Source organism: Coregonus lavaretus (assembly GCF_964263955.1).
Source record: "Coregonus lavaretus genome assembly, chromosome: 4".
NCBI lineage: Eukaryota > Metazoa > Chordata > Actinopteri > Salmoniformes > Salmonidae > Coregonus > Coregonus lavaretus.
In genome coordinates, this window is record NC_139991.1 from 77,324,744 (window position 1) to 77,343,551 (window position 18,808).

General features: G+C 47.4%; 1 protein-coding gene across 1 annotated transcript in view; it reads left to right on the forward strand.

Annotated features, from left to right (window-relative positions):
- The window catches only part of LOC311127547 (MOB kinase activator 3B), a gene marked incomplete at its 3' end in the record, with an annotated part of 42,358 nt that extends 34,647 nt beyond the window's left edge, over positions 1-7,711 (forward strand). Inside the window, exon 3 of the mRNA XM_084159365.1 lies at positions 7,646-7,711. Coding sequence (XP_084015491.1) covers positions 7,646-7,711 — 66 coding nt within the window. The remainder of the gene's footprint in view (positions 1-7,645) is intronic.
- Between the last annotated feature and the right edge of the window lie 11,097 nt (positions 7,712-18,808).

Consider the following 18,808-nt stretch of genomic DNA (forward strand, 5'->3'; position numbering starts at 1 on the left):
GCACATGGTAAATACACTGATGGTGTTTTAATACACTGATGATGTTTTAATACGCTGATGATGTTTTAATACGCTGATGATGTTTTAATACGCTGATGATGTTTAAATACACTGATGATGTTTTGATACACTGATGATGTTTTAATACACTGATGATGTTTTGATACGCTGATGATGTTTTAATACGCTGATGATGTTTTAATACACTGATGATGTTTTAATACACTGATGATGTTTTGATACACTGATGATGTTTTGATACACTGATGATGTTTTGATACACTGATGAGGTATTTGATATGATGTGGACGGATACAGACGTTTTCCTGGTGTTGGTTGTAGTTGGCTTAATTAGTCTCCAATGATAACATGGTTTTAGTTGTTTTGTTTTGGAACCTGCTTTTCCTCTTAGTTTTCAAAAGGACAGTTGAAAATCATCACAAAATGTTATGTTTTCATGTTTGTAATAATGATCTTTGGTGTGGAGACGGCGAAATCATTCTGTTGTTTTCATTAATTTAGTCTGTGTTTAGTGAGTTTAACCTTGCAGGAATGGCAAGTGTCATCATGGGGTTTGACTAGTAACCGTCATGATTTAGCTACCATTCATGTGGTTGAATCTGTGATTGCTTAGTTCATAGTTTATAACAATTACATGTATTTGTTGAATCACATTGAGTTAATTTGATGTTTCATCTGTGTACATTTTTATGATTCAAAAGCAGATGGACCTGTGGAGTGTTCTTTTGAGAAATGAAATACTGTCACTTGACTTCAGGTACCCAGGATGATCAATGACAGCAGGACAAACAGAATGACTATAGCTTCTGTACTTTCACAGGTCCTTTCAGGTGCTGTTAGCATTGAGTTACTCTTCAAATAAGATGTACATCAATCATGATCGTGTTTTTCAATCACTTCACCGTGAGGACTTCTTTCTATTCTAATCTGAACCCGTAGCATCCTTATCCTGGGGAATATGGTAGTCCTGTGTGAGACTTTAGCAACACTGCCATCCAGTTTGTCCCCTGTAGCTATCAGTTGATAGAGCATGGCGCTTGCAACGCCCGGGTTGTGGGTTCGATTCCCACGGGGGGGGGGGGGGGGGGGGCAGTATGGAAAATGTATGCACTCACTAAACTGTAAGTCGCTCTGGATAAGAGCGTCTGCTAAATGACTAAAATGTAAATGTAAAATCACAGTGTAAAGTGTATAGTCCCAAGCTTGGTCCGACACAGGAACTGGATGTTTATTCTGTTTACTATAAAACACTAACACATATTTACTGTTGTGGGTTGAATTCGGTTTGACTGTTCGTGATTCCATGTCAACATGACTACACCAGAACCAATAAAGTTTATTTTGATTCCTTTTCTCAGAATCTTTCCTGTCATTTCAAATGGGTTAGTTTCACCTTCTACTGGTGTTGTGCACATCTGTTGTTGAGCGAAACACTGAGCTTCAATCTCTTCATCTGAGCTCATTAACTAATCTCTAATGTCTCCCATTTATGAAATGGATGGTTGTAAAAAATAAAATAAAAATTGCAGCAGACTGCTTGGCATGGCAACAACAAGTATTCCAAGTCACGAGCCTCTGAGGATAAATTAGGCAACTTGGAGGCTCCAACGAAAGGGAAAAGAACCCTGGACACCCTCTCCCTAACTCTACGACTTCCGGTTTACCCACTGTGGTATCTACGACTTCCGGTTTACCCACTGTGGTATCACTGTCTCTAGGATTGGACTCTTAAGTCACCTCCTTATTGTTTAAATTCATGGCTAGTCCAATATGGCTGCCTGAATCCAACATGGCCTCCGCTGCATTTGTGATGCGCAGGTGCACTCTTATACTGTCCGGGTGGAACTGGCACAAGTATTTTTAATTTTTTTTAATCATTTCTACCCTGGATTTGCTGTATATGTTGACTTGGTGGCATTATGGGGTGGATGCAACCACACATTTGTATTTGTATTTATTATGGATCCCCATTAGCTGCTGAAACAAATATTTGTTGGTCTGGTGTGATTGATAAGGAGCATCCAGACGCTGCATTTGATGAATTTATGAAATTGCTTCTTCCAATTATTGATAAACATGCACCTGTTAGGAAACTGACTGTTAGAACTGTTAAGGCTCCATGGATTGATGAGGAATTGAAAAACTGTCTGGTTGAAAGAGACGGGGCAAAAGGAGTGGCTAATAAGACTGGCTGCACATCTGACTGGCTGACTTACTGCAAATTGAGAAATTATGTGACTAAACTCAACAAAAAGAAGAATAAACTGTATTATGAAGCCAAGATCAATGATGTAAAGAATGATGGGAAAAAAAACATTGGAGTACTTTAACTGAAATTATGGGTAGAAAGACAAATTCAACTCCATCTTTCATCGAATCAGATGGCTTATTCATCACAAAACCATTTGATGTTGCCAATTATTTTAATGATTACTTCATTGGCAAAGTGGGCAAACTTAGGCAGGAAATGGCAACAATGAACAGTGAGCCATCGTATTCATGCATAAAAAATAAAAGAATGAAAGAAGTTTGAATTTTGTAAAGTTAGTGTGGGAGAGGTGGAACATTTTTGTTATCGATCAATAATGACAAACCTCCTGGCATTGACAACTTAGATGGAAAGCTACTGAGGATGGTAGCTGACTCTATAGCCACTCCTATCTGTCATATCTTTAATCTGAGCCTAGAGTAAAGTCTTTGTCCTCAGGCCTGGAGGGAAGCCAAAGTAATTCCGCTACCCAAGAATGGTAAAGCGGCCTTTAATGGTTCTAACAGCAGACCTATAAGCTTGCTGCCAGCTCTCAGCAAACTGTTGGAAAAAAAGGGGTTTGACCAAATACAATGCTATTTCTCTGTAAACAAATTAACAACAGACTTTCAACATGCTTATAGGGAAGGGCCCTCAACATGTACTGCACTGACACAAATGACTGATGATTGGTTGAAAGAAATTGATAATAAGAAGATTGTGGGAGCTGTACTGTTAGATTTCAGTGCAGCCTTTGATATTATTGACCATAACCTGTTGTTGAGAAAACATATTTGTTATGGCTTTTCAACCTTGGCCATATCGTGGATTCAGAGATATCTATCTAATAGAACTCAAGAGTTTTCTTTAATGGAAGCTTCTCTAATGTCACCGTTCCATCTCATATTGCTCAAATAAACAGCAAACCTGGTTTCAAAAAACAGATAAAGCAGCACCTCACGACACAACACCTCTCCCCTATTTGACCTAGATAATGTGTGTGTATGTATTGATATGTAGACTACGTGTGCCTTAAAAAAAAAGTATGTACAGTGGAGGAAAAAAGTATTTAGTCAGCCACCAATTGTGCAAGTTCTCCCACTTAAAAAGATGAGAGAGGCCTGTAATTTTCATCATAGGTACACGTCAACTATGACAGACAAAATGAGGAAAAAAAATCCAGAAAATCACATTGTAGGATTTTTTATGAATTTATTTGCAAATTATGGTGGAAAATAAGTATTTGGTCAATAACAAAAGTTACTCAATACTTTGTTATATACCCTTTGTTGGCAATGACACAGGTCAAACTTTTTCTGTAAGTCTTCACAAGGTTTTCACACACTGTTGCTGGTATTTTGGCCCATTCCTCCATGCAGATCTCCTCTAGAGCAGTGATGTTTTGGGGCTGTCGCTGGGCAACACAGACTTTCAACTCCCTCCAAATATTTTCTATGGGGTTGAGATCTGGAGACTGGCTAGGCCACTCCAGGACCTTGAAATGCTTCTTACGAAGCCACTCCTTCGTTGCCCGGGCGGTGTGTTTGGGATCATTGTCATGCTGAAAGACCCAGCCACGTTTCATCTTCAATGCCCTTGCTGATGGAAGGAGGTTTTCACTCAAAATCTCACGATACATGGCCCCATTCAATCTTTCCTTTACACGGATCAGTCGTCCTGGTCCCTTTGCAGAAAAACAGCCCCAAAGCATGATGTTTCCACCCCCATGCTTCACAGTAGGTATGGTGTTCTTTGGATGCAACTCAGCATTCTTTGTCCTCCAAACACGACGAGTTGAGTTTTTACCAAAAAGTTCTATTTTGGTTTCATCTGACCATATGACATTCTCCCAATCCTCTTCTGGATCATCCAAATGCACTCTAGCAAACTTCAGACGGGCCTGGACATGTACTGGCTTAAGCAGGGGGACACGTCTGGCACTGCAGGATTTGAGTCCCTGGCGGCGTAGTGTGTTACTGATGGTAGGCTTTGTTACTTTGGTCCCAGCTCTCTGCAGGTCATTCACTAGGTCCCCCCGTGGGGTTCTGGGATTTTTGCTCACCGTTCTTGTGATCATTTTGACCCCACAGGGTGAGATCTTGCGTGGAGCCCCAGATCGAGGGAGATTATCAGTGGTCTTGTATGTCTTCCATTTCCTAATAATTGCTCCCACAGTTGATTTCTTCAAACCAAGCTGCTTACCTATTGCAGATTTAGTCTTCCCAGCCTGGTGCAGGTCTACAATTTTGTTTCTGGTGTCCTTTGACAGCTCTTTGGTCTTGGCCATAGTGGAGTTTGGAGTGTGACTGTTTGAGGTTGTGGACAGGTGTCTTTTATACTGATAACAAGTTCAAACAGGTGCCATTAATACAGGTAACGAGTGGAGGACAGAGGAGCCTCTTAAAGAAGAAGTTACAGGTCTGTGAGAGCCAGAAATCTTGCTTGTTTGTAGGTGACCAAATACTTATTTTCCACCATAATTTGCAAATAAATTCATTAAAAATCCTACAATGTGATTTCCTGGATTTTTTTTTCTCAATTTGTCTGTCATAGTTGACGTGTACCTATGATGAAAATTACAGGCCTCTTTCATCTTTTTAAGTGGGAGAACTTGCACAATTGGTGGCTGACTAAATTATTTTTTCCCCCACTGTATGCACTGGAATAGTGAATGGAGGCTGTCCTTGAGCTGTTCTTGTCTATTAATGTTCTGTATTATGTCATGTTTCATGTTTTGTGCAGACCCCGGGAAGAGTAGCTGCTGATTTTGCAACAGCTAATGGTGATCCTAATAAAATACCAAAACTAACCATAAGGTTTATTTGTATCTGTTTTTTAAATCTTATTTTACTGCTTGCATCAGTTACCTGATGTGGAATATAGTTTCATGTAGTCATGACTCTATGTAGTACTGTGCGCCTCCCATAGTCTGTTCTTGACTTGGGTACTGTGAAGAGACCTCTGGTGGCATGTCTTGTGGGGTATACATGGGTGTCCAATCTGTGTGCCAGTAGTTCAAACAGACAGCTCGGTGCATTCAACATGTCAATACCTCTCACAAATACAAGTAGTGATGAAGTCAATCTTTCCTCCACTTTGAGCCAGGAGAGATTGACATGCATATTATTAATATTAGCTGTCCATGTACATCCAAGGGCCAGCCGTGCTGCCCTGTTCTGAGCCAATTGCAATTTTCCTTAGTCCCTCTTTGTGGCACCTGACCACACGACTGAACAGTGGTCCAGGTGCGACAAAACTAGGGCCTGTAGGACCTGCCTTGTTGATAGTGCTGTTAAGAAGGTAGAGCCGCGCTTTATTATGGACAGACTTCTCCCCATCTTAGCTACTGTTGTATCAATGTTTTGACCATGACAGTTTACAATCCAGGGTTACTCCAAGCAGTTTAGTCTCCTCAACTTGCTCAATTTCCACATTATTTATTACAAGATTTAGTTGAGGTTTAGGGTTTAGTGAATGATTTGACCCAAATACAATGCTTTTAGTTTGAAATATTTAGGACTAACTTATTCCTTGCCACCCATTCTGAAACTAACTGCTGCTCTTTGTTAAGTGTTGCTGTCATTTCAGTCGCTGTGGTAGCTGACGTGTATAGTGTTGAGTCATCCACATACATGGACACACTGGCAAAAAGAAAAGATTGAAAAAAGTAATGGGCCTAGACAGCTGCCCTGGGGAATTCCTGATTCTACCTGGATTATGTTGGAGAGGCTTCCATTAAAGAACACCCTCTGTGTTCTGTTAGACAGGTTAACTCTTTATCCACAATATAGCAGGGGGTGTAAAGCCATAACACATACGTTTTTCCAGCAAAAGACTATGATCTATAATGTCAAAAGCCGCACTGAAGTCTAACAAAACAGCCCCCACAATATTTTTTATCATCAATTTCTCTCAGCCAATCATCAGTCATTTGTGTAAGTGCTGTGCTTGTTGAATGTCCTTCTCTATAAGCGTGCTGAAAGTCTGTTGTCAATTTGTTTTCTGTAAATAGCACTGTATCTGGTCAAACACAATTTTTTCCAAAAGTTTACGAAGGGTTGGTAACAGGCTGATTGGTCGGCCATTTGAGCCAGTTAAGGGGGCTTTACTGTTCTCAGGTAGGGGAATAACTTTTGCTTCCCTTCAGGCCTGAGGGCACACACTTTCTAGTAGGCTTAGATTGAAAATGATGACAAGCTCATAAGGCAGGTGTTCACCACACTGAACCAGCACACCTCTCCAATGTCAATGCCATCTTGAATCTCCCAGAACTGTCCTCAATAGGCCCACAGAGACACCAAGGAACTGGACTGCCACATGTCAGGAGGCCATTCAACAGGAGGCCATTCAACAGGAGGCCATTCAATAGGAGGCCATTCAACAGGAGGCCATTCAACAGGAGGCCATTCAACAGGAGGCCATTCAATAGGAGGCCATTCAACAGCAGGCCATTCAACAGGAGGCCATTCAACAGGAGGCCATTCAATAGGAGGCCATTCAACAGCAGGCCATTCAACAGGAGGCCATTCAACAGGAGGCCATTCAATAGGAGGCCATTCAACAGCAGGCCATTCAACAGGAGGCCATTCAACAGGAGGCCATTCAATAGGAGGCCATTCAACAGCAGGCCATTCAACAGGAGGCCATTCAATAGGAGGCCATTCAACAGCAGGCCATTCAACAGCAGGCCATTCAACAGGAGGCCAAAATGCCAACTGGAAAGTGCTGGCGTGCATTGCCCTCATATGTACCGATGTTGCTACCACCCATGGCTGGCCAGCCCATGTGACACCTGAACTGGACTCGCATGTGAAGAATGAGCTCTCATGTTGTGGTGACTCATGCTGTGGTGACTCATGTTGTGGTGGCTCATGTTGTGGTGACTCATGTTGTGGTGACTCATGTTGTGGTGACTCATGCTGTGGTGACTCATGTTGTGGTGACTCATGCTGTGGTGACTCATGTTGTGGTGACTCATGTTGTGGTGACTCATGTTGTGGTGACTCATGTTGTGGTGACTCATGTTGTGGTGACTCATGTTGTGGTCTGGGAAACTGTTCAGTAATCCCAAACATCCCTATAAGGACATAATGCCATCTATGGCCAACAAGAGGTCCCTTAGGATGGCCAAACGTATACACAGATGCATGCTGTATGTCATAGTGTATGGTGGCTGGGGATTGACTGGGAGATAGTGGTCTTTTGTGCACCATGCTTGATTAGTTCCACCTCCTCTGCAACCCCTTTACTGTCCATCAAAGCCCAGGGATCACCTGTTTGGAGCTGTGCTACGTCCCTCTTAACCAATGCTTCATAGTCATAGTCTGTGACCTACACTCTAAGTAACCTCTAGGTAACCTGAGGTCACCCTCACAGGTTCTGTCTCCTCATCTCCTGCTGGGCCTGCCCCAGACCGTGATCACAGCCAACTACCCACAGTAAATATCAGCCAAATAATCATCCTACCTGACTTCCAAAGAAATATAAAGGAATATGTAGGATGTGACCAGCAGGACTTTTTTTTTGCCACATTCAACATAGAAAACTCCAACCACAGGTCAATTAGTTGTTGGAAAGATCTAAGGGCAGGTCTGTTTGTGACAGCCATTTCACGGACTCTTTTGTTGTTGTGATGGGATTTTTTTTTTTTTACTGACTCAGATCTCATCGACTTGTTCAGTCAAAAGAACAAATCTTTCGACACATTTCGTTAATTTGAGTCAGTAATGCCCAGAGCACGCAGGACCCCCTACCGGCGAACGATAAACTGAAAACTCAAAAGAGTTATGATTGACTGCTGTGAGGGTGTTAAGCACAATGTCAATACGTGAACTGCAGCCCCCCAAATTATTTGTTCTCCGGTTTGTTGAGCTGAGTCTGTGTATGTTTTGGTTCTATAAAGCTGTGACCATCATAACATTCAATAATCAATTCATTGCATTCATTCTTGCACCATCCGATCAATTCTCAGTTCTAAGCATGTATTTTTCTTCTCTATGCTCATGATCTAGAGCAGGGTTCTTCAATTCCGGTCCTGGAGGGCCGAAACACTTCTGTTTTTTATTTCTACCTAGTAGTTAATTGCACTCACCTGGTGTCCCAGGTCTGAATTATCCCCTGATTTAGAAGGAGAGGATGAAAAACAGAGGTGTTTCGGCCCTCCAGGACCGGAATTGAAGAACCCTGATCTAGAGTCACGCACCGTGTGTCACATGGTGACATCATTTTGAATAATGAATAGCTCCCTGTGTGTTTATGCTAGATACTTACCCTTTCTAGTAGTGGCTGCAGTTCAATCCACTTTTTCCACCGATATAAAGTTTGCATCTAACATGGGGCTTTTTCTACACATGAGAGGACCCGGCACAAGACAACAGTCACGAAATCGTGTGAGCTACAAACTAATACGTCACCAATACCGAAAGGGGGATACTGTCTCGAACACAACAGTGTCGGTTTGTTTGGCTCTAGGACATCCGCAAGCTTTATGGCAGTCTTCCGAACTCTTTATGGACATCCTCATTTTGAAGGGGTCTTCTCACAAAACCGACTGTCCAGACCGAACAGTTAGAGCTACAAACTAATGTGTCAACAATTTCAAAAGGGGAGACTCTCACAAACACAAAGGTGTCGGTTGTTCTGCTCAATGATACACCAGCTTCAACGTGCCCAAACGTGGGTTTTCTTATATCTCTCAGATATAGGACAGACACTTCAGAACCTTGTTCCTTATTGTCATGACGGAGACCAGGCAGAGAATTATTTACATTTACATTTTACATTTAAGTCATTTAGCAGACGCTCTTATCCAGAGCGACTTACAAATTGGTGCATTCACCCTATAGCCAGTGGGTTAACCACTTTACAATAATATTTTATTTATTTATTTTTTTATTTTTTTTGGGGGGGGGGAGGGGGGTAGAAGGATTACTTCATCCTATCCCAGGTATTCCTTAAAGAGGTGGGGTTTCAAATGTCTCCGGAAGGTGGTGAGTGACTCCGCTGTCCTGGCGTCGTGAGGGAGCTTGTTCCACCATTGGGGTGCCAGAGCAGCGAACAGTTTTGACTGGGCTGAGCGGGAACTATGCTTCCGCAGAGGAAGGGGAGCCAGCAGGCCAGAGGTGGATGAACGCAATGCCCTCGTTTGGGTGTAGGGACTGATCAGAGCCAGAAGGTACGGAGGTGCCGTTCCCCTCACTGCTCCATAGGCAAGCACCATGGTCTTGTAACGGATGCGAGCTTCAACTGGAAGCCAGTGGAGTGTGCGGAGGAGGGGGGTGACGTGAGAGAACTGGGGAAGGTTGAACACCAGACGGGCTGCGGCATTCTGGATGAGTTGTAGGGGTTTAATGGCACAGGCAGGGAGCCCAGCCAACAGCGAGTTGCAGTAATCCAGACGGGAGATGACAAGTGCCTGGATTAGGACCTGTGCCGCTTCCTGTGTAAGGCAGGGTCGTACTCTCCGAATGTTGTAGAGCATGAACCTGCAGGATCGGGTCACCGCCTTGATGTTAGCGGAGAACGACAGGGTGTTGTCCAGGGTCACGCCAAGGCTCTTCGCACTCTGGGAGGAGGACACAACGGAGTTGTCAACCGTGATGGCGAGATCATGGAACGGGCAGTCCTTCCCCGGGAGGAAGAGCAGCTCCGTCTTGCCAGGGTTCAGCTTGAGGTGGTGATCCGTCATCCATACTGATATGTCGGCCAGACATGCAGAGATGCGATTCGCCACCTGGTTATCAGAAGGGGGAAAGGAGAAGATTAGTTGTGTATCGTCAGCGTAGCAATGATAGGAGAGGCCATGTGAGGATATGACAGAGCCAAGTGACTTGGTGTATAGGGAGAAAAGGAGAGGGCCTAGAACTGAGCCCTGGGGGACCCCAGTGGTGAGAGCACGTGGTGCGGAGACAGCTTCTCGCCACGCCACTTGGTAGGAGCGACCGGTCAGGTAGGACGCAATCCAGGAGTGAGCCGCGCCGGAGATGCCCAGCTTGGAGAGGGTGGAGAGGAGGATCTGATGGTTCACAGTATCAAAGGCAGCAGACAGGTCTAGAAGGACAAGAGCAGAGGAGAGAGAGTTAGCTTTAGCAGTGCGGAGAGCCTCCGTGACACAGAGAAGAGCAGTCTCAGTTGAATGACCAGTCCTGAAACCTGACTGGTTTGGATCAAGAAGGTCATTCTGAGAGAGATAGCAAGAGAGTTGGCTAAAGACGGCACGCTGAATAGTTTTGGAAAGAAAAGAAAGAAGGGATACTGGTCTGTAGTTGTTGACATCAGTGGGATCGAGTGTTGGTTTTTTGAGAAGGGGTGCAACTCTCGCTCTCTTGAAGACGGAAGGGACATGGCCAGCAGTCAAGGATGAGTTGATCAGCGAGGTGAGGTAGGGGAGAAGGTCACCGGAGATGGTCTGGAGAAGAGAGGAGGGGATGGGGTCAAGCGGGCAGGTTGTTGGGCGGCCTGCAGTCACTAGTCGCAAGATTTTATCTGGAGAGAGAGGGGAGAAAGAAGTCAAAGCATAGGGTAGGGCAGTGTGAGCAGGACCAGCAGTGTCATTAGACTTAACAAACGAGGATCGGATGTCGTCAACCTTCTTTTCAAAGTGGTTGACGAAGTCATCCACAGAGAGGGAGGAGGGGGGGGGGGGGGGGGGTGGGGGGGAGGATTCAGCAGTGAGGAGAATGTGGCAAAGAGCTTCCTAGGGTTAGAGGCAGCTGCTTGGAATTTAGAGTGGTAGAAAGTGGCCTTAGCAGCAGAAACAGATGAAGAAAATGTAGAGAGGAGGGAGTGAAAAGATGCCAGGTCGGCAGGGAGTTTAGTTTTCTTCCATTTCCGCTCCGCTGCCCGGAGCTCTGTTCTGTGAGCTCGCAATGAGTCATCAAGCCACGGAGCTGGAGGGGAGGACCGAGCCGGCCGGGAGGATAGGGGACACAGGGAGTCAAAGGATGCAGAAAGGGAGGAGAGGAGGGTTGACGAGGCAGAGTCAGGAGATTGGAGGGAGAAGGATTGAGCAGAGGGAAGAGATGATAGGATGGAAGAGGAGAGAGTAGTGGGAGAGAGAGAGCTAAGGTTGCGGCGGCGCGTTACCATCTGTGTAGGGGCAGAGTGAGTAGTGTTGGAGGAGAGCGAGAGAGAAAAGGATACAAAGTAGTGGTCGGAGACATGGAGGGGAGTTGCAGTGAGATTAGTAGAAGAGCAACATCTAGTAAAGATGAAGTCAAGCGTATTGCCTGCCTTGTGAGTAGGGGGGGACGGTGAGAGGGTGAGGTCAAAAGAGGAGAGGAGTGGAAAGAAGGAGGCAGAGAGAAATGAGTCAAATGTAGACGTAGGGAGGTTGAAATCCCCCAAAACTGTGAAGGGTGAGCCATCCTCAGGAAAGGAACTTATCAAGGCGTCAAGCTCATTGATGAACTCTCCAAGGGAACCTGGAGGGCGATAGATGACAAGGATATTAAGCTTAAATGGGCTAGTGACTGTGACAGCGTGGAATTCAAATGAGGAGATAGACAGATGGGTTAGGGGAAAAATTGAGAATGACCACTTGGGAGAGATGAGGATTCCTGTGCCACCACCCCTCTGACCAGATGCTCTCGGGGTATGCGAGAACACATGGTCAGACGAGGAGAGAGCAGTAGGAGTAGCAGTGTTTTCAGTGGTAATCCATGTTTCCGTCAGCGCCAGGAAGTCGAGGGACTGGAGGGTAGCATAGGCTGGGATGAAGTCAGCCTTGTTGGCGGCAGAACGCCAGTTCCAGAGGCTGCCTGAGACCTGGAACTCCAGGTGTGTGGTGCGTGCAGGGACCACCAGGTTAGAGAGGCAGCAGCCACGCGGTGTGAGGCGTTTGTGTAGCCTGTGCGGAGAGGAGAGAACAGGGATAGGCAGAGGCATAGTTGACAGGCTGCAGCAGATGGCTACAATAATGCAGAGGAGATCGGAATGAAATGAACTAAACATCTGGGAAAGGAGAGAGCAGGCCTCCCTCACCAAAAAAATATAACTCTCCCATCTTCCACCTCAGAAACTATAATTGTTTCACTGACCCACCCGAATAAAACTCTCCCAACTTCCACTTTAGAAATTAGAATTGTTGTAAACTACAGCGGTTCAATGTTTCAATGAATAGACTCAACTTACTTTATTCAGCTAGCTAACTATGACGCCATAGCTAACTAGCATGCTAGCATCCAATAACACACAGTTTAGCACCAATACTTGGTTACAACAAACTACCAATAGTGTGTGAACACACTGAACAGATAATTCGTGTCCGTGTCTAGTTCTTTCATAACGCAGCAATGATTAAACGTTGGCTAGCTAGCACAAAGATATTGTATTTAGCTACTACAGTACAGCCAGCTGGTAGTGTTGGCTAGCTAGCAATGGCTGCTGTGTTGACTTTGTTTGAAAAAAACGGCGTCGCTGCGAACGAATGTAGCTGGCTAAAAGGATATTGTTTTTAGTTGCTACCGTTGCTAATAGCTACTCGCCAGCTAATCCAGGAGGTGAGTTAGCTAGCTAGCTTCGTGCTACACCCGGCACCGCCGACTACAAAAGTAACCTACAATAACTACACAACAACTACCCACAACAGCCCACGATGCCTACCTATACTACTTAATAATATACAGCCCACGATGCCTACCTATAATACCTAACTACAATCTAAATACATAGTTTAAGCCTTACTCGACAAAGCCCAAGCTATGTATAAAGCCAAACTGGCAGACTGCAATCAGTAGCTGTAATTAAGTACAGCAGCTACCAACCACCTAACGTTAATGCCTCGGATAATGAGGTTAGAAAAACAGCTGAATGGTGGCAGCTAGCTGGCTCAATCACAGGTACTCTCAAGCATGAAATAACATTGGAAACAACTAACCACAGTTACTAAAAGTTACCAGTAGCTACCCGCTAGCTAGCTAGCTAGCTTTGTTGGTCCAAGTAGTGGGTAGGCTAGCCTCGTGCTTCGCCGGGGTCCGCCAATTATCCGGTTTAGTTATGTTCAATAACTCTTAAATCAGACAATTAACATGCAGTTAACCGAGCTACTATTTGCTAGTCCTCATTGCTAAGTTAGTCATATTAGCGTAGTTCCCTAGGTCAGTCACATCAGGTTATGAAGATGACACGCATAACCAATCAATTACGGGGATATCTATCAGACATCACTACATCTCCCCTTTTCTGAGAGAAATCAAAACTAGAATATCTTCTCTACCAAATACAAATATTCACCCTGTGGACCGTTTCAATACAAACAATTTGTATATAACATCGACAATACACATAACTGTGTCAACTAGCACATTAGGGTATACAGCCCTTTGTCCACATTATCATCAGGATTATTAAACAGTTCCTATACCTCATTCTTTTTTTTTTCTTTCTCAAGTGTCTCTGAACCTCAGTGGTAGTTTTACCTCTCCACCTCTGGAGGTCATACTCACCAGTTGTGGTGAGGCTGGCTGAGGTGGTGGTTCTGTTTAACACTGTTGTGGCTGATGCGTTTTGGTTGGAGTTTCCCATCCAGCACGTGGACCGTCGCTCAGCTTGCGCCGCAGCGTCATTTGCCTGCGCGTAATGGGGACTGGAGGTGGTGTGAGCGAAACTATGCTTCTTTCTGAACTCAGTGCAGACAAACTGAGTAGCGTTGTCGCTAACGAGCTCGGTAGGTATCCCCCATCTTACAAACATACCTTTGAGGCGGGTGATGACCTGATGGCTAGTGGTAGTGGGCAGGCGAGCTATTTCTATGTCCTCAGAATAGTAGTCCACCACTATGAGGTATTTCTTGCCCTCTAGCTGACAGGTCTTCTGCCACGGACCCTTAGGTAAAGGTGTCATGACAAGTGCTTCTCTCTTTTGAGTTGGTTTGTTCTCTGTAGAGAACCTTTATGACATCACTTTTCTCGCGATGTGGGCGCTGATGCCCGGCCACCACACCGACATCTTGGCTCTTTCTCTGCACTTTGTCAGCCCCAATGTGACCTTCGTGTATCTGTTGTAGAACTTCTTCTCTCTGTGAAGCTTGGATGACAATCCTGTCTTGATATAGCACAAGTCCGTCCCGCTCTGATAAATCAAATCAAATCAAATGTTATTTGTCACATGCACCGAATACAACAGGTGTAGACCTTAGCGTGAAATGCTTACTTCTTGCGCTCTCGCTGTGTGGTATCCCTGTAGGGAGTAGGGTAGCTGCGCCGTTCTCTGAGGCCAGCCTTTTCGGATGTAGCCCATGACCATTTCGAGATCTGCATTGTTGCATGTAACCTCTCTGATGTCATCCAGCCTGTGAGCAGACACTGGTCGGCTCTCCCCAACAGCTTCCACAGCTTTGACTTCTTCTTCTTCTGTGTCTGTGGGTTTCATGAGCAGTCCAGGTCGTACGTGTTGATCAATGGAAGGAGTGGCTTATGGTCTGTCTGTAAAACAAAGCTGTCCATGCGCTGCAGGTAGCGGGCAAATCGTTCACATGCCCATACACCTGCCAGGCACACAGCTCAGTGATGGGGTGTAGCACTGATGACAGGCCCGGCAAGAATTTGCCCAAGTAGCTCACCAGTCCCAGCATTTGGCGAAGCTCAGCGATGTTTGTTGGACTGGGCATCTCGGAGACGGCTTTCACTTTGCTGTCATCCGGCTTTATCCCATCCACTCCGATCACATGACCGAAGTACCGGATCTCCGACTTCCCAAAGTGGTACTTGACTTTGTTCAGCTTTAGTCCTGACTCTTTGATAGTCTGTAGTGCTTTGCTCAGATTCCTGTCGTGTTCTTCCTTGTTTGCACCATAGATCAGTATGTCATCCATCACGACGACAGTGCCCTCGTCTCCTCTCAGGAGCTTTCTCATCTCCCTCTGAAAGACCTCTGGCACACTGGTTATTCCAAAAGGAAGGTGCTTGAAGCAGAATCTCCCCACAGGAGTGATGAAAGTCGTCCATTTTCTGCAGCTGGATTCACGCGGTACCTGCCAAAAACCTGCTAGACGCATCGAGTGTGGAGAAGACTCTTGCCCCGGATAGCTTTGGTGCTATATCCTGCAAGGTGGGTAAGATTAACCCGTTTCACTGCTTGGTTGAGTCGTTTTAACCTCAGCTAGCTCATCAGCTAGTTTAAAGGAGGCTGTTTACATCAGCTAGTTTAACCTCTACTGGATGGGGTGTCCCGAAATCGGGACAGTTGTTTCTCAATACAGATAATGTGACTACAATGACTTTGTAAACAAAAGCACATTTTCACGGACATATAAATGTCTTATATGGGCAGAAAGCTTCAATTATTGTTCATCTAACTGCAGTGTCCAATTTACTGTAGGTATTACAGCTAAAACATACCATGCTATTGTTTGAGGATAGTGCACAACAACAAAACACTTTTATCACGGCAACTGGTTTGATTCATTCACCTCTGAAGATGATGTACTTACATTCAGTAATCTTGCTCTGATTTGTCATCCTGAGGGTCCCAGAGATAAAATATAGCATAGTTTTGTTTGATAAAATCCATTTTTATATCTTAACACGATCCATGTTGTATGCACGAACCATGTTGTATTCACACTCGTTCAACTTGCAAAGAAAGAAATCTGTGAAAATCGAAAGCTAAAACTTGTTTCAGCCAGTCAAGAAAGGTTCCTATTTATTCCTCAGACACTCTAGAAGGTAACCAGCCTTTGCTTCATCATTCTGCATTAGGTATATCCGATACAGAAACAATTTTAGCCACGACATCATTACGCGCCGATGAGACGGGTGGTGTTCACTTGATTGACCACCTATTGTTTTGAAACACAGCTAGCTAGATAGCCAATGAGCAGGGCTTTACAGGAGTATGAGGTGGTCCTTTGTCTGAGGAAAAGCCTGTGTATTCAGCACGCGCACAACACTGTTTTGGTTACTACATAATTCTTACTGGTTGGTAGGTGATCAAATATTTATGTCATGCAATAAAATGCAAATTAATTACTTAAAAATCATACAATGTGATTTTCTGGATTTTTGTTTTAGATTCCGTCTCTCACAGTTGAAGTGTACCTATGATAAAAATTACAGACCTCTACATAAAATACACATTGGCTATACATTGTGGGTCTATATATATATATATATATATATATATATATATATATATATATATATAAAAGCCAGTGGGGGCTGGTGACGGGAGGACGGCCAACAACAATGGCCGGAATGGAGTGAATGGAACAGCACCAAACAGACGAAAACCATGTGCTTGATACCATCCCACTCACCCCACCCCGGCCACCACTACGAGCCGTTCTCCCCATTCCACTCACCCCACCCCGGCCACCACTACGAGCCGTCCTCCCCATTCCACTCACCCCACCCCGGCCACCACTACGAGCCGTCCTCCCCATCCCACTCACCCCACCCCGGCCACCACTACGAGGCGTCCTCCCCATTCCACTCACCCCACCCCGGCCACCACTACGAGCCGTCCTCCCCATCCCACTCACCCCACCCCGGCCACCACTACGAGCCGTCCTCCCCATCCCACTCACCCCACCCCGGCCACCACTACGAGCCGTCCTCCCCATCCCACTCACCCCACCCCGGCCACCACTACGAGCCGTCCTCCCCATCCCACTCACCCCACCCCGGCCACCACTACGAGCCGTCCTCCCCACCCCACCCCGGCCACCACTACGAGCCGTCCTCCCCATCCCACTCACCCCACCCCGGCCACCACTACGAGCCGTCCTCCCCATCCCACTCACCCCACCCCGGCCACCACTACGAGCCGTCCTCCCCATCCCACTCACCCCACCCCGGCCACCACTACGAGCCGTCCTCCCCATCCCACTCACCCCACCCCGGCCACCACTACGAGCCGTCCTCCCCATCCCACCCCGGCCACCACTACGAGCCGTCCTCCCCATTCCACTCACCCCACCCCGGCCACCACTACGAGCCGTCCTCCCCATCCCACTCACCCCGGCCACCACTACGAGCCGTCCTCCCCATTCCACTCACCCCACCCCGGCCACCACTACGAGCCGTCCTCCCCATCCCACTCACCCCACCCCGGCCACCACTACGAGCCGTCCTCCCCATTCCACTCACTCCACCCCGGCCACCACTACGAGCCGTCCTCCCCATCCCACTCACCCCACCCCGGCCACCACTACGAGCCGTCCTCCCCATCCCACTCACCCCACCCCGGCCACCACTACGAGCCGTCCTCCCCATTCCACTCACCCCACCCCGGCCACCACTACGAGCCGTCCTCCCAATTCCACTCACCCCACCCCGGCCACCACTACGAGCCGTCCTCCACATCCCACTCACCCCACCCCGGCCACCACTACGAGCCGTCCTCCCCATCCCACTTACCCCACCCCGGCCACCACTACGAGCCGTCCTCCCCATCCCACTCACCCCACCCCGGCCACCACTACGAGCCGTCCTCCCCACCCCACCCCGGCCACCACTACGAGCCGTCCTCCCCATCCCACTCACCCCACCCCGGCCACCACTACGAGCCGTCCTCCCCATTCCACTCACCCCACCCCGGCCACCACTACGAGCCGTCCTCCCCACCCCACCCCGGCCACCACTACGAGCCGTCCTCCCCATCCCACCCCGGCCACCACTACGAGCCGTCCTCCCCATCCCACTCACCCCACCCCGGCCACCACTACGAGCCGTCCTCCCCATCCCACTCGCCCCACCCCGGCCACCACTACGAGCCGTCCTCCCCATCCCACTCGCCCCACCCCGGCCACCACTACGAGCCGTCCTCCCCATCCCACTCGCCCCACCCCGGCCACCACTACGAGCCGTCCTCCCCATCCCACTCGCCCCACCCCGGCCACCACTACGAGCCGTCCTCCCCATCCCACTCACCCCACCCCGGCCACCACTACGAGCCGTCCTCCCCATCCCACTCGCCCCACCCCGGCCACCACTACGAGCCGTCCTCCCCATCCCACTCGCCCCACCCCGGCCACCACTACGAGCCGTCCTCCCCATCCCACTCACCCCACCCCGGCCACCACTACGAGCCGTCCTCCCCATCCCACTCACCCCACCCCGGCCACCACTACGAGCCGTCCTCCCCATCCCACTCACCCCACCCCGGCCACCACTACGAGGCGTCCTCCCCATCCCACTCACCCCACCCCGGCCACCACTACGAGCCGTCCTCCTCATTCCACTCACCCCACCCCGGCCACCACTACGAGCCGTCCTCCTCATTCCACTCACCCCACCCCGGCCACCACTACGAGCCGTCCTCCCCTCACCAGCCTTATTTAGCATTGGTACACACACTTCACCACAGTGATTGTGTTCCCCCTACTCTATATAATATATATGTTTATAGATATGTGTTGTTTATTTGATGTATTGATGCAGGGCTCATCGGTAAAAGTATTCTTACTGAATTGTTTTATTTATTCAGCCTGACCCCTGCTGCTGTCTCTGGCTCCACACCTCCCCCCGCCCCTCCATCTAGAGGTGTGAAGAGGCCAGCCCAGAAGATGATGTGGAGCCACTTCCACCAACATTTTGACCG